The 18,855-nt window shown below is 45.6% G+C and overlaps 3 protein-coding genes and 1 long non-coding RNA gene across 12 annotated transcripts in view; 2 read left to right on the top strand and 2 right to left on the bottom strand.

Moving 5' to 3' along the window:
* Nucleotides 1–98: 98 nt before the first annotated feature.
* On the top strand, nt 99–272 carry LOC148129590 (uncharacterized). Its single transcript, XR_015745247.1, has 2 exons — nt 99–168; nt 201–272. It is a non-coding gene; the product is annotated as an uncharacterized LOC148129590 (long non-coding RNA).
* Nucleotides 273–380: 108 nt separating this feature from the next.
* UQCR10 (ubiquinol-cytochrome c reductase, complex III subunit X) lies at nt 381–1,691 on the bottom strand. The gene is made up of 2 exons (XM_026691734.2): nt 1,551–1,691; nt 381–626 (listed from the first exon to the last, which is right to left on the bottom strand). The coding sequence occupies exons 1-2, from the start codon at nt 1,689–1,691 to the stop codon at nt 579–581; spliced, it is 189 nt and encodes a 62-aa protein (XP_026547519.1). The 3' UTR covers nt 381–578.
* A 29-nt stretch (nt 1,692–1,720) lies between these two features.
* On the top strand, nt 1,721–10,707 carry ZMAT5 (zinc finger matrin-type 5). 9 transcript variants are annotated; one of them, XM_087942687.1, is made up of 7 exons: nt 1,813–2,015; nt 2,630–2,755; nt 3,583–3,719; nt 4,098–4,160; nt 4,816–4,896; nt 8,260–8,371; nt 9,848–10,707. In XM_087942687.1, exons 3-7 carry the CDS (start codon nt 3,593–3,595, stop codon nt 9,975–9,977), a joined length of 513 nt encoding a protein of 170 aa, XP_087798813.1. In that variant the 5' UTR covers nt 1,813–2,015; nt 2,630–2,755; nt 3,583–3,592; the 3' UTR covers nt 9,978–10,707. The 9 variants fall into 9 exon arrangements, with proteins under 9 accessions (XP_087798814.1, XP_087798810.1, XP_087798815.1 ...); XM_087942688.1 differs by lacking the exon at nt 2,630–2,755 and having other exon boundaries at nt 1,721–1,969; XM_087942684.1 differs by lacking the exon at nt 2,630–2,755 and having other exon boundaries at nt 1,725–2,024; nt 3,586–3,719.
* A 5,702-nt stretch (nt 10,708–16,409) lies between these two features.
* CABP7 (calcium binding protein 7) overlaps nt 16,410–18,855 on the bottom strand; it is a 33,613-nt gene continuing 31,167 nt past the window's right edge. Inside the window, exons 4-5 of the mRNA XM_087942424.1 lie at nt 18,066–18,219; nt 16,410–17,392 (exon numbers count right to left, since the gene is read on the bottom strand). Of these exons, the coding sequence (XP_087798550.1) occupies nt 17,265–17,392; nt 18,066–18,219 (282 nt within the window). The 3' untranslated portion in view covers nt 16,410–17,264. The remainder of the gene's footprint in view (nt 17,393–18,065; nt 18,220–18,855) is intronic.

The raw sequence follows: 18,855 nt of genomic DNA, 5'->3' as shown, positions 1-18,855 counted from the left end.
AGAATTGGAATTCTTTTCTTGTCCAAGTGTGATTGGACACACAAGGAATTTGTCTTGGTGCAAATACTCTCAGTGTACATAAAAGAAAAGATACATTCGTCAAGAATCATCAGCAACGCTTAATGATAGTCATAATGTACAATATGAACACTTAATGATAGTCATAAGGTACAAAATGAACACTTAATGATAGTCATAAGGTACAATAAGAATAGAATTAGAATAGAAGATAGATAGAATCCTTGATTGGCCAAGTGTGACTGAACACACAAGGAATTTGTCTTTGGTGCATAAGCTCTTAGTGTACATAAAGAAAAAATACATTCGTCAAGAATCAAGAAACTCCCAAGTGACACAGATAGTACAAAATACACTTGTCTTGGAGAGTGCATTTTATTAAGCTGCTTTCTCAGGAAAAAATCCCAAAAGTCATTTGAATCTTTTCATCACTTGGGAGTAGCGTACACCGGGCCATCGTACAAGGATGAACGTCTGGACGAACAACTGGCCACAAACCAAAGGGCTGTTGGTGAAGATGGCAGAGGAGCCGACCGGAATCCAGGGTTGCTTGCCGTACCTCAGTCTTGCTTGACTTCATATTTGTGCTTGATGTCTTTCCACAGTCTCTGCACAGCGAGACACAAAAACAAGCATGGAGTTAAGATATGGATGACATTTGGGAAATGCTTGCTTATAACTTCACAAAACATCCTGCTTGGGGGGGGGGGGGTTGGATTAGATGACCTACAAGGTCCCTTCCAACTCTGTTAGAATAGAATAGAATTCTTTATTGGCCAAGTGTGATTGGACAGACAAAGGATTTGTCTTGGTTCATATCCTTTCAATGTCCATAAAAGAAAAGATGCATTCGTCAAGAATCATCAGGTACAACACTTAATAATAGTCACAGGGTACAATAAGAATAGAAGATAGAATTCTTGATTGGCCAAGTGTGATTGGGCACACAAGGAATCTGTCTTTGGTGCAAATGCTCTCAGTGTACATAAAAGAAAATATGCATTCGTCAAGAGTCAGGAATCATCAGGTACAACACTTAATAATAGTCATAGGGTACAAATAAGCAATCAAATCATACTAGGAAGCAGTCAATATAAATAGTAAGGATACAAGTGACAAAGTTACAGTCATACAGTCACAAGTGGGAGAGAATGGGTGATAAGGAGTGATGAGAAGATTAATAGTAATAGTAGTGCAGACTTTGTAAATAGTTGGACAGTGTTGGGGAACTATTTGCTTAGCAGAGTGATGGCGTTCGGGTAAAAACTCCCAAGGCACCCAGCTTCGGCAGGTTTGCAATGAGGCTGCAGAAGACCTGGAGCCGAAAGCGCACAGCTGGCACCCCAGAAAGGCAGGCGGCAGCGAAGCACCTGCTTTCACAAAAGGTGCACTGCCCGATACCTAGAAGCAGCGCGATAGGCCGAAGCCGCGGCCTCGAGTTGGAGGCCAGCCCGCCTGACCTTCAACTGACTCCGGCCGCCTTTCACGCAAGTCCCCGGCTGGGGCCTGCGCGCCCACCCTGGCTGACTTACCCCCTCGTTGAGACGGCAGAAAATCGCCTCCGTGGCCTGGTTGAAGCCCCGCTCGAAAATCACGGCGCCCACCACGACCGTCAAAACCAACGTGGACGTCCGACGGAACACCACATTGTACAGCTGCTGCGCGAACGCCATCTTGGACGCTTGAGGCTACTGCGCAGGTGCACCGCTACCTTCAGGAATGCAGGCGACCGGAACGTCCGCATATTTAAAAAAAAAAAATGTGCCGCGCTGAATTCTGGGCTTTGAAGTCCGGTGCCCCCCCCAGGGGGCGCGCTCTTCCTTAAGGGAAACCGAACCACGTTTCCCAAGATGCCCCGCCGTTCGTTGGCTCGAAGCCCGACCGTGGAGGCCTCTGGGAGTAATGAGATCTGAATCCTGACAATTCTGACATCCGGACCGCAGAGCGAGAGGTTGAGTAGGGACCCCGCTTGGTGTGTTATCCAGGGTCCTCGAGAGGTAGGGCAGGTACTACAGTTCCCATCATTAATAAAGGAGAATATTTGCAGCTCAGGGTTGAAATGAAGGGTGCTGGGTGCTCTCTGAGCTGGGTTGTTGTTTTTTTGCAGACATCTCATGACCCAGCTAGGTAACACCATCAGTGCTAGAAGGGAGTGGGGTTGGCGGGGAGGAGGAGGAAAGGGAAGGAGGGTTGTTGGGATCTTGGTGCTCTTTTAGCTGGGTTGTTTTCTTGCAGGCGTTTCATGATCCAGCTAGGTAACATCATCAGTCCTAGTTAGGAGGACTGTGGGGTCCTTGGTACTCTCTGAGCTTGCTGGTTTTATTGCAGACGTCTCATGACCCAACTAGGTAACATCATCAGTGCTAGAAGGGAGTGGGGTTTGCGGAGAGGAAGAAGACTGTGGGGTCCTTGGTGCTCTCTGAGCTTGGTGATTTTCTTGCAGACGTTTCATTACCCAACTAGGTAACATCATCAGTGTTAGTAAGGAGTGGGGTTTGCTCTCCATTTACATTCTAGTCTAGTGGCTTGTCTGTCAGTGTTGTTGCAGGTTGGTCTTAGAGATTCTTTGGTTGGGCTGTTTTCTCTTGGCTTCTTTGGCAATTTCTTGTAGGTTGCTTGTTTCCCTCCGATGCCTACGTAGAGATTCCAGGCTAATTCCTCCTTTGACTACTCCCCGGGGCTCAGCTAGTCTGGCCCAGGAGCAAACTGTCAGCTTGAGAAGATTCCTGTACTATAGGTATGAACAATAAAATAGCTAATTGAACTCTTGACCTGCAGATCTGGTTGTTTACAACCCGATATGTATTAATTTCTGCAAGTCCCACTTTGGTGCCGTTATTAAATAGAAGCAGCGCCAGGGCTGAACGTACAATTCTATGCTGCACCGAAATGCACCATTTTATTTATTTATCCATGAAATTGAAATCTAGCCTGCTGTAATACACACAATAAATTCTCCATGCAATTAGAACAATGATGATAATTCAAATCTATGTGTTGTACTTGTTTCGCATCTCAGCTAACCTGCACATAAATGCTCAGAAAGCAAAACAGGGCTTTCTTTCAGAGGACTAGATGTTAAAATGTCATCCTGATAAAGAGTGGTAACTTCTGGTTTTGCCTGCAGGAAGTTCCAGATTCAATTTTCAGCCCTGCAGGTGGTTTGGAGAAACCCTTTTCTGCAAACCGCAGGCACCACTGCAGTTCAATTAGGAGCAGCGTTCCTACACGTCAAATCCCAAACTTGCCATTTACAATCGAAGCCCAACAAATTGGAACACACAATCGCCCTTGTGTTAGCTAATGATTTCCGAGCTTAGGCAGCCAAAGCCAAAAGTTGCGTGTATTTGTGTAGTTTTTTTAAAAAACAACAACACACATTTCTATCACAATTTTGAAATAAAAGTGTACAAGAAGAAGGGAAAAAAAGATAGGAAATGGGGGGGGGGGGGGAGAGAATTTAAAATGTTGACTTCCGGGAATCGAAGTCCACACGCATCTTAAAAGCTGCCGAGGTTGAAAAGCACGCTTTTCCCAAGGGATTTTTTTTGTTTTTTTTTTTAGCAGATTCGGAATGGGGAAGCGGTACTTTTGCGATTACTGTGACCGAACGTTCCAGGACAATCTTCACAACAGGAAAAAGCACTTGAATGGGGTGCAGCATTTAAGATCCAAGAAAGTCTGGTACGATCTCTTTCGAGGTAAGTGCTCTGACCTAGGTTTCCCCCCAACAGCACGAAGTTGAGTCCTCATCCCGAGCAACCCCTTTTATTTGATTTACAATGGATTTCCTCTCCAGCAAATTCCCGGCCAACAGCCTTTCACGATAGTTCCCAATTACAAACCTTTACCAGGCTTGGAGAGGGGCCAGGCCGATATCTTTCAGACACCAGTGTCAACTCATAAAATATTTCTATGGTCTTTTTAGAGTTGCCAACAGAAAGGGAGAAAGGGGGAGCAGTGCGGCAGCTTGCAAACCAAAAGAACCTGTTGTTGGAATCACAGCTGTTCTCTTTTTAAAATACAACCCAGCTCTTCCTCCTCCTCCTGTTGGTGATTTTTTCTTTCTTTCTTTACAGATGCTGCAACCATCTTACAGGAGGAACAGACAAAGAAACCCTGTCGGAAATTTTTGCAAACAGGTATGCCAAACAAGTGTCTGTGGACATAGATTAAAACCTCCAAGTGGTCTCAACGACCCTCTCAAAGGATGCAAATGACCAGCTGTCTGCAAGGAGCATAAACCCTTCCCTTCCTCACCGTCCAGTCAGAGCTGAAGAAGCTCCTTGGAGGAGAAGCGAAACGTCTTCAAAGGAAAAACAAGGAAATCCAGTTGCCTCTTGGGGGGGGGGGGGAGCACCTTTGGGATATGCAGGACAAGCTAATGTCATGTTAACAGTTGAATGTTTTGATTCCTGGCAAGGTCGTGAGAATTTATCCATCCTGGCTTGTTTATAATAATGGCTTGTTTTTTTTTCTGACTCTACCGGTAATCTCCCAGTAGATTAATAGCAATAGCAACAGCACTTTGACTTATATAGTGCTTTACAGCCCCTCTCTAAGCAGTTTATAGAGTCAGCCTCTTGGCCCCCAACAATCTGGGTCCTCGTTTTACCCACCTCGGGAGGAGGGAAGGCTGAGTCAACCTTGAGCCTGGTGAGATTCGACCTGCCAAATTACAGGCAGCCAGCAGTCAGCAGAAGTAGCCTGCAGTACTGCACTCTCACCACTGCGCCCCCCGAGGCTCTTGATTAATTAATGAATGCTTTAATGCTTGCCTCGATCCCTTCCTTACAGGCCACTGTGATTTTGGCTCCAACTGCAGATTTTCTCACATGACGGGCGTGGATCTCGAGAAGCTGAACATGCAGGTACAAGGTAAGAGAAGGGTGACGTGAGAAACAGGTTACAGAATGACAGAGTTGGAAAGGGGTCTTCTACTCCAACCCCCCCTGCTCAAGCATTCCAGGGAAAAGGCTGCCCAATCTCTCCTTGAAAACCTCCAGTGATGGAGCACCCACAACTTCTGGTAGCAAGCAGTCCCACCGGTTAATTGTTCTCACTGTCAGCAAACTTCTCCTTAAATCCCAGGTTGCTTCTCTCCTTGATGAGTTTCCATCCGTTGTTTTTTTGTCCTGCCTTCAGGTGCTTTGGGGAATAAGTTGTCTCCCTCTTCTTTGGGGCAGCCCCTCAAATATTGGAACACTGTTGTCATGTCTCCCTTAGTCCTTCTCCTCGTTAAACTAGACATCCCCAATTCTTGCAAGCTTTTTTTTTTTGGTATGTTTTAGCCTACAGCCCCCTAATCCTCTTTCTTGCTCTTCTCTGCACTCTTTCTAGAGCCTCAACATGTTCTTTATATCGCGCTGACCAAAACCGATCGCAGAATTCCAAGTGAAACTTTTAATTCTAAAGTGGTCCAATTTGAAAAACATTTGTTTATATTTTTAACCCAGGGCAGTGTTAACCCTGCTATCCCACAGTGGTTGTATCAGATCTACCTTTAATTAAATCTTTTATATATATATAAAAGCGAAATGCCACTCACGCATCATCACAAAATCTCCAGAACCGTAAAGCCTAACAAATTTGAAATTTGGCACGTATGATCCTCTTGGCTTCTAGTGGCTAAGAAAGGATTTTTCGAAATGACCATCAGAGCATTTAGTATTTCCTATATTATTATTAACACGCTCTGATGCTAAGGAGTTCGACTCCCCCTACCCACCTGAAAAGAAATCTGTTCCGAATGCAAAACACAAGCAGAGGAGTGGAGTTTCAGTTTCAGTTCTACTTTCATAGCACCAAGCAGCTTTAGTACAGAACAGTTGAGCTAAGCCATGCCCAGGCTCCTTGCTGTCTCCTTCTTGCTCACACAGCAAATACTCCTTCATTTTCCAAACAGCCCTCAACTCTCTCACACACTGACTGGACGCTAGCGAGATGAATACCGATGGATGCTGGTAGGCAGAGGCAGAATTTTCTCCCCTTATTTTCCTCCCCCAAAACTAAGCCCGACCACATAGTTTCGTAGCAAAGCACGGGTATCGAACTAACGGTTAATATTTTACACAGCATGTTAAATAGATATTGAAAGTGAACCACTCAATATCAGGAATCATTGGGAAGGAGCTTGCTTTAAATCAGGGTCAATCTTACATCCCGAGTGGCCTTAATCCTGGATTGACTGTTTCTTATCTGTACTCTTCAAACCTCTTCTAGTTTTTAAGCAGCCAAACTTCTTTCTTCCCCTCCTTCGTTTCCCACTGCTTTTATTTCTGCTCTGGGCCAAGAAGTTTGGCTTCGGTGGCTTGGTTTTACTGCCTGCTGCTACAATTTATATGCTGCGTGATTATTATTTTTTCCTCCCCCCTGATTGATGGTTGCATTTTAATTTTTATGGCTCTGTGTCACAACGGCCGCCCAGGGAACTGTGTGTTATGTTGCTAGAACAGGAATCGATAAAACCGTGGCAGTCGTTAAGACAGAGACATTGTGGGTATCCTTCCCCTCCTAATCCCTAGCCCACCAGGAAGCATGTACAGAGTTTCTCCCAAGAAAAACATGGAAAAAAGGTTAGTCTTTACCCTCAAACTGCCTCCCTGTAGCCATTCGTTTTGTTTTGCTTCGCTTTGCTTTGTCATCGGGCTGCTTCTTTCCGCTTCTTCCTTCTTCTGCTTTTGGCTGCACGCAAGGAAAGCAGCAAAAGTCTTTCTTTCTCTTCCACAAACTCTGCCAGAAATGAGTCTTTTGGGACCCTGCAAGGCCTCCTGCTCCAAGAGGCTGCGCCGGCAAAGACTCATTTCTGGCGGAGTTTGGGGGAGAGAAAGAAAGACTTCTGCGGCTTCTGCTGCTTTCCTTGCATGGAGCCAAAAGTCTCTCTCGCTCCAGGAGATGGTGAGTTCTAGTCCCGCCTTAGGCATGAAAGCCACCTGGGTGACTTTCAGCCAATCACCAGGACCGTGAGTTCTAGTCCGCCTAGCATGGGTGAGTTCACCAGGAGATGGGGAGTTCTAGTCCGCCTTAGGCATGAAAGCCACCTGGGTGACTTTGGGCCAATCACCAGGAGACGGTGAGTTCTAGTCCCCCCTTAGGGACAGATTTTGGGGGTGCTATTCTGGACTTTTTGCCAGTCCAAGATGCAGAGGCTATCTTGCTCTTATTTCTCCAATTGTAGGCAGGGAGCAGCTGGGAGGGAGATGCTGCAACAGACCAGGATTGCAACAGACCCGGATTGCCAAGGCAACAAAGAGTCTCTAGCAAGACAACAAAGGCAATCTTTTTCCTTCTTCTTCCATGTCTAGATCAAACTTTAAATTGCCAGAACAAAGCCATCTTCTTGGCTTTGTCGTTGGCCTGAAAAGAAGTCATGTTTCTGGTAGTAACCGACATAACCAGCAGAAGGGCCGGGCTCTGCGTTTCTCTCTACATTCACACAACATTATCCGCTCAGAGACTTCACTTGACCCTTATTGGTCTTATACACAGAGGCATTCTTAACTCTCAACCTGTTCAGGTTCCCCCAAGTAGTGTAAGGGATAAAACTGAACTATTGCTTTCAGAAATCGTGGGCGCTCCATCCCTGGAGGTTTTTAAGAAGAGACTGGACAGTCGCTTGTCTGAGGAGGAATAGGCTCTCCTGCTTGACAAGGGGGCTGGACTAGAGGACCTCCAGGATCCCTTCTAGCTCCTATTTCCATTTCCATTCCATTCTAAATTTCTATTCTATTCTATTCTGAATTCTATTCTATTCTATTCTATTCTATTCTATTCTGAATTCTATTCTATTCTATTCTGAATTCTATTCTATTCTATTCTGAATTCTATTCTGAATTCTATTCTATTCTATTCTATTCTGAATTCTATTCTATTCTATTCTATTCTATTCTATTCTGAATTCTATTCTGAATTCTATTCTATTCTATTCTATTCTATTCTATTCTGAATTCTATTCTATTCTATTCTATTCTATTCTATTCTATTCTATTCTATTCTATTCTATTCTGAATTCTATTCTATTCTATTCTATTCTGAATTCTATTCTATTCTATTCTGAATTCTATTCTATTCTATTCTGAATTCTATTCTATTCTGAATTCTATTCTATTCTATTCTGAATTCTATTCTATTCTATTCTATTCTATTCTATTCTATTCTATTCTATTCTATTCCATTCCATTCCATTCCATTCCATTCCATTCCATTCCATTCTATTCTATTCTACCCTTTCTCTCCAAACAGAGGAGAGGAGAGCGAGAGAGCAGCAACGGGATGGCACGGTGCTCCCGGCAGGCACCATCGAAGAATGGTTGGAGAAGCGTGCCAAGCGGCTACGGGCAGCGGAGAGAGACAGGTATGTGTTCTCCCCGCCAGCGGCAAGGGAAGCCGAAAGTTGTCTGGCCTTTCGAGGTAACCCGGCTCCATAAAACGGGACCGCCAAGAAATTTTGGGAACTTGGCTTTATTGTCGGAGGGTATATACAGGCAGTCCTTGACTCACAACTGCTCATTTAGTGACCGTTGAAAGTTGCAATGACACTGGAAAAAGGGACGACCTTTTTTGCAGTTACAGCCTTTGCAACAGCCCCATAATCATCATCTTTTAACGACCCCATAATCCCTTGCGGGATGGAGTCTGGGCAACTGAGTGGAGCTGAGTGTTTACTGGCCGGATGCCTTTCCTGTCGCCAGTGCGGAGTTTTGTTCAGCAGATAAATTCTCTTTGCGTTCCGAGGGAGAAATCTCTGCCTCTACCTAGGATCGAACTCACAGCCTCCTGATTGAGAGGCGAGAGCTCCACCTCTCGGCCACCGCACCACTCACAGCCCCATAATCATATGAACAAAATTCAGACTTTCAGCAACCACTTCATATTTATGACGGTTGCAGAGTCCCGGGGTCATGGGAATCACTTTTGCAGACCTTTTGATGAACAAAATCAATAGGCCAGCAAGATTCAGTTAACAACCTGGTTACTTTCCGAACAACTGCAGCGATTCACTTAACAGTAGCAAGAAAGGTCGTAAAATGGGACAGGGTTCACTTAGCAACCGTGTCATGCCTCTGTCGGAGTCTGAATCCGAGGAGGAAGACGAACAGCTGTCAGGGAGCGGGAGATTGGCTCTGTTGGCTGTGGAGGAAACGGGAAGGGCAAAGTCTGGCTGGGCAAAGCAGGGGAGAGGTAGAACAAGGGAGAGGGAGTTTGGAGGAAGACCCAGGCCCACCCCTTCTTCATCCTAGGGCACGCAGGGAGGAACGGAGAAGGGAGCAACGTGGGTTGCATGGCTTACGGGGGAGGAAAGGGCCCTGATTCCCTTCATTAGCTACACCTGGGAATGAGAGTTTAAAAGAGATGCAAGCTGAGTGTGGCAACTGCTGGGAGCAAACGTGAGTATATCTTGTGTTGACTTTGGTTATCTGCGTTCCTGGCATCCTCCCAACCGTGTTGAATTACTGCTGCTCCTTCACATCTGGAATTCTTTCTTTTGCCCTGCCGGAGTAATCACCTCATTTGCCCTGATTGGACTTATAGTTACAGTTTTTGTTGATCACGTTTTGGACTTGATTCTCTGCAGCCAAAGGCTGTTCCTGGGAGAGTTTTTTTTCTCCAGCCCAGAAGGTAACCAGGACATTGGGGGCAAAGTTGGAGCTAATAAAGGGACTCCCTACTGATTATCTGAGTGTGTTGCCTTTGTGCCACGCCCCTTTGGGTCATCACAAACCATTTTGCTCCACAACAGAAATATTGTGTGCTCCAAAGTGTAAAGAGTGGGATTGTGAAAACATTTCCCCACCCCCTTAAATCAGATTTTTTTTTCCTTTCCTCCTAGTCCACTTTCTGAAGAAGAATTGGTTTTCCAGTATCCGCCTGGTTGGCCCCCGATCCAGGAACTGCCACCCTCCCTGAGAGCGCCCCCTCCTGGCGGATGGACGATCCCCCCAGGTCTCCACTGGGGCTGAGAAATGGACGGAGAGGAAACGATGGACCGGAAGAGGTGGAAGAGTTGTCTGTGCGCCTTTGGAGAAAAACAGAGAATTTAAGTGAACGCATTTTCAGAAATGCCTGCAAATCTCTTTCTGTTTAGCATTCCTTTCCATTTCAGATTTCTTTCCATTTAGAATTTGCAGAAAGGATACCGAAAAAGGAGCACATTCAAGGATCGAACAAACAGAATAATTTATTCAAATCGTCTCATTTAATTACTCACAGCGCCAGGGGGCACTTCGCTCTATCTGCAGCGCTGAGCCCAAAGCAGCAAGAACAATCTCCAAAATTCAACTTATAAAGAGGTTGCTTTCGATGGGCAGGTTTTATTGCCCTGCCACCTCTCTGTCCCGTTCCACCACCACCACCACCAAACCCCCCAGGAGTTGCTCAGTTTAAGCATCAGCAAAGGAAAGTTACGTATTAAGGAGGATTAATTCTCTTAACAGGCCCCTGCTAGGATGAAAGAATAAATATAGCAAATTCTTGTTATTGCTAGGTATGGATTTTATAATCCCAGCGAGCAGCGAATTGGCAAATACTGAATTCCTGAGAAAAATAACAACCGCTTGCTTTCTGCAAATCTCTACTCAACATTTTTCGCCAACTGGCCAATGCTCAAACTTATTTTCATCGTGTTTCTGCTTCAAGAGACCCCACTTAATGTGTGTGTATTTCTTGTTAATAAAGTCCAGAGCAAAAAGATTTTTTTTTTACCATCAGAAGGTTGTTTTTTTTAAAAATCTTCCTTTTAATGACCATTTTAACGTGTGAGATCGCAGAACGGCAGAAATACGCAGAGGGATGGCTCAAAACTTAACACCGCTCTGACTCTTTGCAAATAACTGTAAAAGTAGAAGAATTAGACCTCCAATTTGGAGGTTTAACAGATTTAACAGAGTAACAGAGTTGGAAGGGACCTTGTAGGTCATCTAGTCCAACCCCCACCCAAGCAGGAGACCCTGTACCATTTCTGACAGATGGCAGTCCAGTCTCTTCTTGAAAGCCTCCAGTGATGAAGCTCCCACAACTTCCAGAGGCAACTTCTGTTCCATTGGTTGATTATTCTTATTATCAGAAAGTTTCTCCTTATTTCCAGGTTGAATCTCTCCTGGATCAGTTTCCATCCATGGTTCCTTGCCTGGCCCTCAGGTGCCTTGGAAAATAGCTTGACCCCCTTCCTCCTCTCTGTGGCAGCCCCTCAAATATTGGAAGGCTGCTCTCCTGTCTCCCCTTAGTCCTTCTCTTCCCTAGACTAGCCAGGCCCAGTTCCTGCAACCGTTCATTGCATGTTTTAGTCTCCAGTCCCCTAGAGGTGGCCAACCTTCAGCAGCCAAGGACCGGAGACAAAATTCAGATGCTTGGTTTCATAGTTATGACGGTTGCCGTATCCCGGGATCACATGCTCCCCAATTGCAACCTTCTAACGAGCCACGGGGAAGCCCAGATTCGCTTAACAATGGTGTTATTATCTGCGGCGATTCACTTGAACGACAAAGGCTGCAGAATGGAGCACAACTCATTGTCTTGCTTAGAAGAAGCAGGGGCTCAATTGTCATAAGTCAAGGACTACCTGTAATTGCCTCCAGAGGTGGCCTCGGGCCTTCTGTGTACCTTCTCAGGTGCTGCCCTCCTGGCCCCTTGAAACACTCTGTACATTCCAGGTGAAGATGATTCCAGTTTCTTGTACCAAAAGAGTTTAGTGATGATTATTTTCCTCCTGGGCTTTTGGAAAACAGATATTTTTTTGATATATGCCTCTGAATTTTAGCTTGACAGCTTTGCATTGGAATATTCTGCTTTTATCATTAGTGGTTTATGTTTTATGGGGAGCTGCCTCGAGCTCGTGATGGGGGTGGCTTACAAACGTACAGAAATAAATCCACCAAGAATCGATTTCTACTCCCATGGCCGTTCCCAAGGGCTATCATGCCCCTTTCAGAGTCTGAATCGGAGGAGGAAGACGAACAGCTGACAGGGAGCGGGAATGTGGCTCCGTTGGCTGTGGAAGAAACTGGTGAAGGGCGAAGTCCGGCTGGGCAGAGCAGGGGAGAGGTAGAACAAGGGAGGGGCAACCATTGGCTTCAAGGTGACATCGATATTCCTGGCCTAACAAGACAAGCCAAAAACCTTCAAACTATTTTCAAGATGTGGAGAGAATTGGGGACGAGTGTGATTGAGGGTGCAAATAGCGTGTGTGTGTGAGGTTACCTTGAAAATGGAACCGACTTCTATTGTTTATTTTTTTAGCACCATAAAAAAAACCCCAGCAATAAGATATAGAAGTCTGGAGAGAAGGTGGCCCAAAATAGAAGCCACTCTCTCTCACACAAACACACACACATACACCCCAATATTTTGCAACACACCCCAGTTTTTCTCAGGCAACAGCTACACTTGGCTTGGACGTGACTTTGTTATTATGCTAAGCCAATCGATCGTGCCAAAGTTCAAATAAATATGACAGCATCAAACCGAGCCTCAAAATGCAGAGCTGGTTATCGATCGTCATTTTGTGATACGGTTTGCTATATTCATTTTTTTTCTCCCCTCCTCTGCTGAAATAAGAGAAAGCTGCCTCCTCAGAATCTCCCAGGATTTTGCAATAGCATAGAGGACAAACAAGCAAGCAAATAAATGAAATGGATAAATGTAGAAATTAAAAAAAAAAAACAAATTGAAGAGCCTCTAAAATATTCACAAACAGTGCTAACTTTGTTAACTCTTTTTTTTTTTTTACAGATTACAGATTAATGAAAGGGACCTTGTAGGTCATCTAGTCCAACCCCCTGCCCAAGGTGTGGGCCAGTCCCAGAGACAGACATTCAGAAGTAGGGCAGGTTGTCCTCAACTTACAACTGTTCGTTTAGTGACCGAAGTTACAATGGTGCTGGAAAAAGTGACTTACGACCGTTTTTCACACTTACGACCTCACTTAACGACTGCAGCAAATCTCTTAACCCCGGTGGCGAGAAAGGCCGTAAAATGGGGCAAAATTCACTTAACGGCCATCTGGCTTCGCGACGGAAATTTTGTGGCTCTCCCTTTTGGTTGTAAACCGAGGACTACCTGACATCCCATCTCCCTTGCAGCCTGTCCATCATATTCACAGATGTCTCGTTTTTTGTTTTTTTTTCCAGAGCAGGAATCGTAGCGATAAAAACGAATCAACATGTAGAATTAATGTGTGAGAATGCAAAGCAGCTGAATTATTAAGTCATTTGGAAGAGGAAGGGAGGGAGGGACCCTGAGTTTTGTATCAAGAAATAAAGGATATGATTTATTCCCTTTTATTATTATAAATGCCGTTGAGCAGTTTGTCTCTTGGCTATAACAATGGAACATTTTGCTCTGTCTATCGGGTATATTTTAAGCAACACACACACACACACATACACTTTTCCTTTAAAAAAAAAAAAGCACATGCATAATCCACCTGCTCAGTCTTCCCATAAATCTTGGGTCTGTACCTATTCTTTTAAATAACTTGACATTTCTGTGAATTGCTTCCCAGCATCGGTGCGCTACGTGTTTGGAGAAGTAATAGAACGAAAAAGGATAGCTCCAAGCGATAGATGTGCAGGATGTGTTCCTCCTGAATTCATCTCTCGTGCTCTTGTTAATAATAATAATAATAATAATAATAATAATAATAATAATAAACAACAACGAATTGTAAATATGCAGCAAGAAAAAAATCACAAAGTACCAGGACTTACAAATTAAAGTTGAGCGACTTTGGAAAAAGAAATCGTGTGTGATCCCAATTGTAATTAATGCCCTTGGAGCAATACCTAAAGGGCTGCCTCGCTATTTGGAAATCCTGAATTTATCAGACTGGAATAATACCCCGATTCTACAAAAATCCACCCTACTTGGAACAGCTTATATCCTCTGACGCTACCTGAACAGTTCGTAGGTCCTTGGTTAGGACTCGAGCTGTTGAGCTACCAACCAGCCCCGAAGGCTGTGAATCTCACTAAAGATTTAATAATTATGATGGTGGTGGTGGTAGATGTGGCCGTGCCTGGAGACAGCAGAAGAGAAGAGAAAGAACTGGAGAAGATAACAAAATACAAAGACCTACAAATAGAAATAGAACAACTATGGCAATAGCAGGCAAGGGTAGTACCCAGAGGCGGTATTCAGCCGGTTCTGAACAGTTCTGGAGAACCGGTAGTGGAAATTTTGAGAGAACTGGCCAATACCCACTCTGACTGGCTCCTCCAACCCCATCTGTTCTCCACCTCCCATTGAGTCCCAGCTGATTGGCTGGGTCTCCTTTGGTTGCCCTGCACAGGAGAACGGAGCTGGAAAGCAGGTTAGTGGGATGGGGAGGGAAGGGGGATTTTGCAGTATATCCTTCCACTGCCACGCCCACCAAGACACCAAGCCACACCCACAGAACACCACGCCCATCAAGCCACGCCCACAGCTGATTGGCTGGGTCTTCTTTGGTTGCCCTGCACAGGAGAACGGAGCTGGAAAGCAGGTTAGTGGGGTGGGGAGGGAATGGGGATTTTGCAGTATATCCTTCCACCCCACGTCCACCAAGCCAAGCCACGCCCACAGAACACCACGCCCATCAAGCCACGCCCACAGCTGATTGGCTGGGTCTTCTTGGTTGCCCTGCACAGAGAACGGAGCTGGAAAGCAGGTTAGTGGGGTGGGGAGGGAATGGGGATTTTGCAGTATCCTTCCACCAAGCCACACCACGCCCACCAAGCCACGCCCACAGAACCGGTAGTAAAAGAATTTGAATCCTACCACCGGTAGTACCAATAGTCATAGGCGCCTTGGTGCAGTCTCAGACAACTGGAGCACCACTTGAACACCATCGGTGGCATTGACACGTTTGCCACCAGTCAATTGCAGAAGGCAGCTTCCCTTGGAACAGCTTCCATCCTGTGGCGAGATGTGTAACACCATCACACACCCAGATTCGCCTATCCCAGGTCCTTAGTAAAGGACTCGAGAGGTTGACAAAAATGCCAAACCCCAGTCTGGCTGACTGTGCGATGAATAATAATAATAATAATAATAATAAATTTGAGAAGAGCTAGAGAACAGACTTAACAAACAAACTCTGATCAGCAAGTTTTTTTTTTTTGGTTTTTTTTTTTCCAGTTTAACAATTGATTCATTGTGGCACAACGATACATTCATGGCGAGAAAGCATGGGAGTTGTGACAGTCTCTTTCCTCTGGCCACAGTTAGTACATGAACCAACCTGCTTGCAAGTTCGACATTTGGACAGAGTCACATGTGAGAAATAAGGCACAATAGCTAGTTTTGTCAGTTTTGAAATGCTTCAAACGTTTTCAACCCCACTGGGACGGGCGGAAACCAGAAATACAGCAAGGATCAGAAATTCTCCGTCACATCAAAGCCTCCGGTTACGCAAGAAAAACACCCCAGCCTAGCCAGATGGCGCTAATGTTGGGCTTCACGATGGTCAAAACAAATGGGTTTTTCAAGGGGTGCCCTGGGATCATTTATATACACAATGCTGCCACTTTCCTCAACCTGGTTCGGAGGTCCGGAGGCATGGACCTCTACGCGCTCTGCGTTCCTCCGCCAGCAGGAAAACTGGGTTGGGTTGAAGAAGTCCCAGCATCGTTGGACGTTCTCCAAGAACGTTGGGTTCTGCTGATGTTGCGAATTGAAGGTAGAAGGCTGAGTCGGAAGTGGAGACTCCCAGATCTTGAGGAACAGAGTCGCCCGTGGACGACTTCAGAAGTTGTCCACACCTCGTGTGGCCTGCCGTGGAAAATCCACCAGCAATGAAGAAGAGAGGCTCCACTAAGGCTAACCCCTCCCGAGTGGGCCTCCTCCTCCTCCACCACCTCTTCCTCTTCCTCCTCCTCCTCTTCCTTTTCCTCTTTCTCCTCCTCCTCCACCTCTTTCTCCTCCGCCACCACCTCTTCCTCCTCCTCTTTCTCCTCCTCCTCTTCCTCCTCCTCTTCCTTTTCCTCTTTCTCCTCCTCCCTCTTCCTCCACCACCTCTTCCTTCTCTTCCGTTTCCTCTTTCTCCTCCTCGTCTTCCTCCTCCTCTTCCTCTTTCTCTTCCTCTTCCTCTTCCTTTTCCTCTTTCTCCTCCTCCCTCCTCCTCCACCTCTTTCTCCTCCTCCACCACCTCTTCCTTCTCTTCCTTTTCCTCTTTCTCCTCCTCGTCTTCCTCCTCCTCTCTTTCTCCTCCTCCTCCTCTTCCTCTTTCTCTTCCTTTTCCTCTTTCTCCTCCTCTTCTTCCTCCTCCACCTCTTCTTCCTCCTCCTCCTCCACCTCTTTCTCCTCCACCACCACCTCTTCCTTCTCTTCCTTTTCCTCTTTCTCCTCCTCCTCTTCCTCTTTCTCTTCCTCTTCCTTCCTTCCTCTTCCTCCTCCTCCTCCTCCTTTTCCTCCTCCTCCTCCTCCTCCTCCTCCTCCTCCTCCTCCTCCTCCTCCTCCTAAGCCAACATTTCTGGTGCCTTCCATCCAAACAAACCTGGATGGATATTCAACAGGCTCCAGTAAGCCCCCTCCTTCCCACCCCACCCCACCCCAGGAAAAAAGTGCATAGATGCTGGGGAAGAGGGGGGAAAAAACTCCCGAGAGGAGGTAGGAGGAGGTTACAAACCTATTTTTGATTTGCGGTCCAGCCCTTGTTGTGTTGATGGTCATGCAAATGCCTGAATCTTGGATAGAAAATCCTGACGCGTGTATATATTGCTTAACTGATTATTCGGTTTGTCATAAATATATATATATGTGTGTGTGTTATATTTTTTATATATATAGATAGAGAATATTTTATATATATATTTTTTTGTCAGAACCTACTATTGGATTATAAAAGCACAGGATATTGCATTACTCAGATCAGGAAGGGAGTGCTGGAAAAGGGTCTCCATGCACATGGACATGCTTTCAAAGTTGTGGTTGAAAAAGTTCACCTTTTTTTGCGGGTCCCGAAAAATGCCCCTCGTCTTGGCCGAGTGGGACCCTGTCTGGGGAAAACCATGCTATCTGTTCAGAAGGCAGCTGTCTCTCCAGTTGGGTGGGGTGGGGGAGAACCCCAAAAGAGGTGAAAGGGAAGAAGGTGACTTTGTGTTTGTGTGTGTGTACACGCACGCACGCAGTTTTGCCATGGAGGAACGACAGTTTCCCGCCCAGCCACGGCTCCTGATGGCTCAAAGGGAATGTATAGGTAGGTCTGTAGATGTCTTCCCTTGGTTCTTCAAGGGAAGTCCAAGGGTCCATGAACCTGGTTCCTTCTCCAGAAGTTACTTCATCCCGCTTCTCAGAACCTGGTTGGCCGCGATGAGCATGACGCTGATGATAAACGCAATGGCGAAGGCGCAGATGAGGCTTTTCCGGACGCACGTCTGCCTGATCTGTTGGTTCGAGCATGCTGAGGAGGAAGTGGAAAGAGAGGAGGAGAACGGGGCAAGGCCGTGATGAAGAGGAGAAAGAGAGAGAGAGAGAGGAGAGAGAGAGGAGAAAGAGAAACGGAGGGAAAGATGGGCAAGAGGAAGAAAGAAGAAGAGATTATCAGAGTGCTTCTCGGCATTGACCACTCTGTTGCTGAAATCGTACTTCCTGAAATCAAGTTTGGAGTGGTTTTGAAGCTCCTTTGGGGCTTTTGATGAGCAGGATGTCAGCCTTGGAAGCCATATTTTTACTTGGAAGCTCCGAGGCTGCCACATTGAGTGCCTGGGAATTTGGGAGGGGGGATTTCATAGTGAGGTAGAAGATTGGACGCAACAACTTTTTCTCAGAGAGTCAAGGACAAGTTGCCCTGCACCTGGAGGGGAGTGATTGGGAGAATGCCTCCAGTTGGGATGAAGATTTGGTTGGGCCATGTGATGGGCTGATGGGTTCAGGGGATGGATCTTGGATTTCTCTTTTGGGAAGGGAAAACCTGGAACTCTCAGATTCTGGTTTTCCCAGACGTGCCAAGATGACAACTCTTAATAAAACAGAACTTTGAGGAATTGTTTGTCTCGGAATTTATTGGTTAGGAGTTGGTTAGTTGGAACGCTGACACCCCCAATGATCTGAGCCCCAAGACCAAGTTCACTTACTTTCCACATCAACTGGACACTCCTCTGCGTTCCCCATGTGACTTTCCTCCTCCGTCATGATGATGTTTTCAATGTCCTTCATGGAAAGGTGCTCACAGAAGGTGTCGTACAGCAGCCGTTTCAGTTCATCTACCGTCAGCTTCTGCATGTCGCACTGCAGAGGGAAGGAAGGGTATTGCACAACGTCCGATGCCGTAAGCGAGCTTGATGTTGAGGAGGCATGTGCCAAAAATATTGGATGGAGAATGTTAGGAATCTGTCCACCAATTAGTTGGGTTGGCAATATATAAACCAACAATGTATGTTTGTAGCTTTAAGACAAAGTTACTGCATTGATTTGTACTATGTTCCGATTGGTTGATTGTATTGTGAATTGCCACAAGAGGGAGCTAGAGATCATGGCTTGCTCTCTCTGACATTCTGTTTCTCTGACATTCTGTTGCTATCTAAGGTTCTCTGCTGTGCTTAAACTTTGATATCTTTGTTTACTGTAAATGACAAAGGCAACCGGTAAGAAGATTTTGTAATTGGATATTCTTTAGACTGTTAAACGTATATGACCTGGACCATTTATTGGAATCTGCTATTTCTTAAAGTAAACTTTAACTCAATTCAATGTAGCTGTGTGTGGCTAAATAATTATTCATAACTACTCTCATAAACGTTTCCATGTGTGCATCCTTGTTACTCAAGGATTATTCTGTACATATCATAACAGAGAACCTGTCTGGATTTTTTTTTTCTTGGTGAGCCTTTTACACTACAAATCCTGACTCTCTAATCCTTCAGA

Source organism: Notechis scutatus, chromosome 13 (assembly GCF_049901735.1).
Source record: "Notechis scutatus isolate UNSWTSFEM ecotype Mainland chromosome 13, rNotScu1.2, whole genome shotgun sequence".
NCBI lineage: Eukaryota > Metazoa > Chordata > Lepidosauria > Squamata > Elapidae > Notechis > Notechis scutatus.
The sequence above is the reverse complement of the archived record's forward strand: the minus strand, read 5'-3'. Positions and strand labels throughout refer to the sequence as shown.

Coding starts and splice junctions, on each gene's coding strand:
- ZMAT5 (XM_087942688.1), top strand. CDS start 3,593: ATGGGGAAGCGGTACTTTTGCGATTACTGTGACCGAACGTTCCAGGAC. Junction 4,161..4,815: donor TCGGAAATTTTTGCAAACAG/GTATGCCAAACA, acceptor CCTTCCTTACAG/GCCACTGTGATTTTGGCTCC. Junction 4,897..8,259: donor GCTGAACATGCAGGTACAAG/GTAAGAGAAGGG, acceptor CTCTCCAAACAG/AGGAGAGGAGAGCGAGAGAG.
- UQCR10 (XM_026691734.2), bottom strand. CDS start 1,691: ATGGCGTTCGCGCAGCAGCTGTACAATGTGGTGTTCCGTCGGACGTCC. Junction 627..1,550: donor TCTGCCGTCTCAACGAGGGG/GTAAGTCAGCCA, acceptor CTCGCTGTGCAG/AGACTGTGGAAAGACATCAA.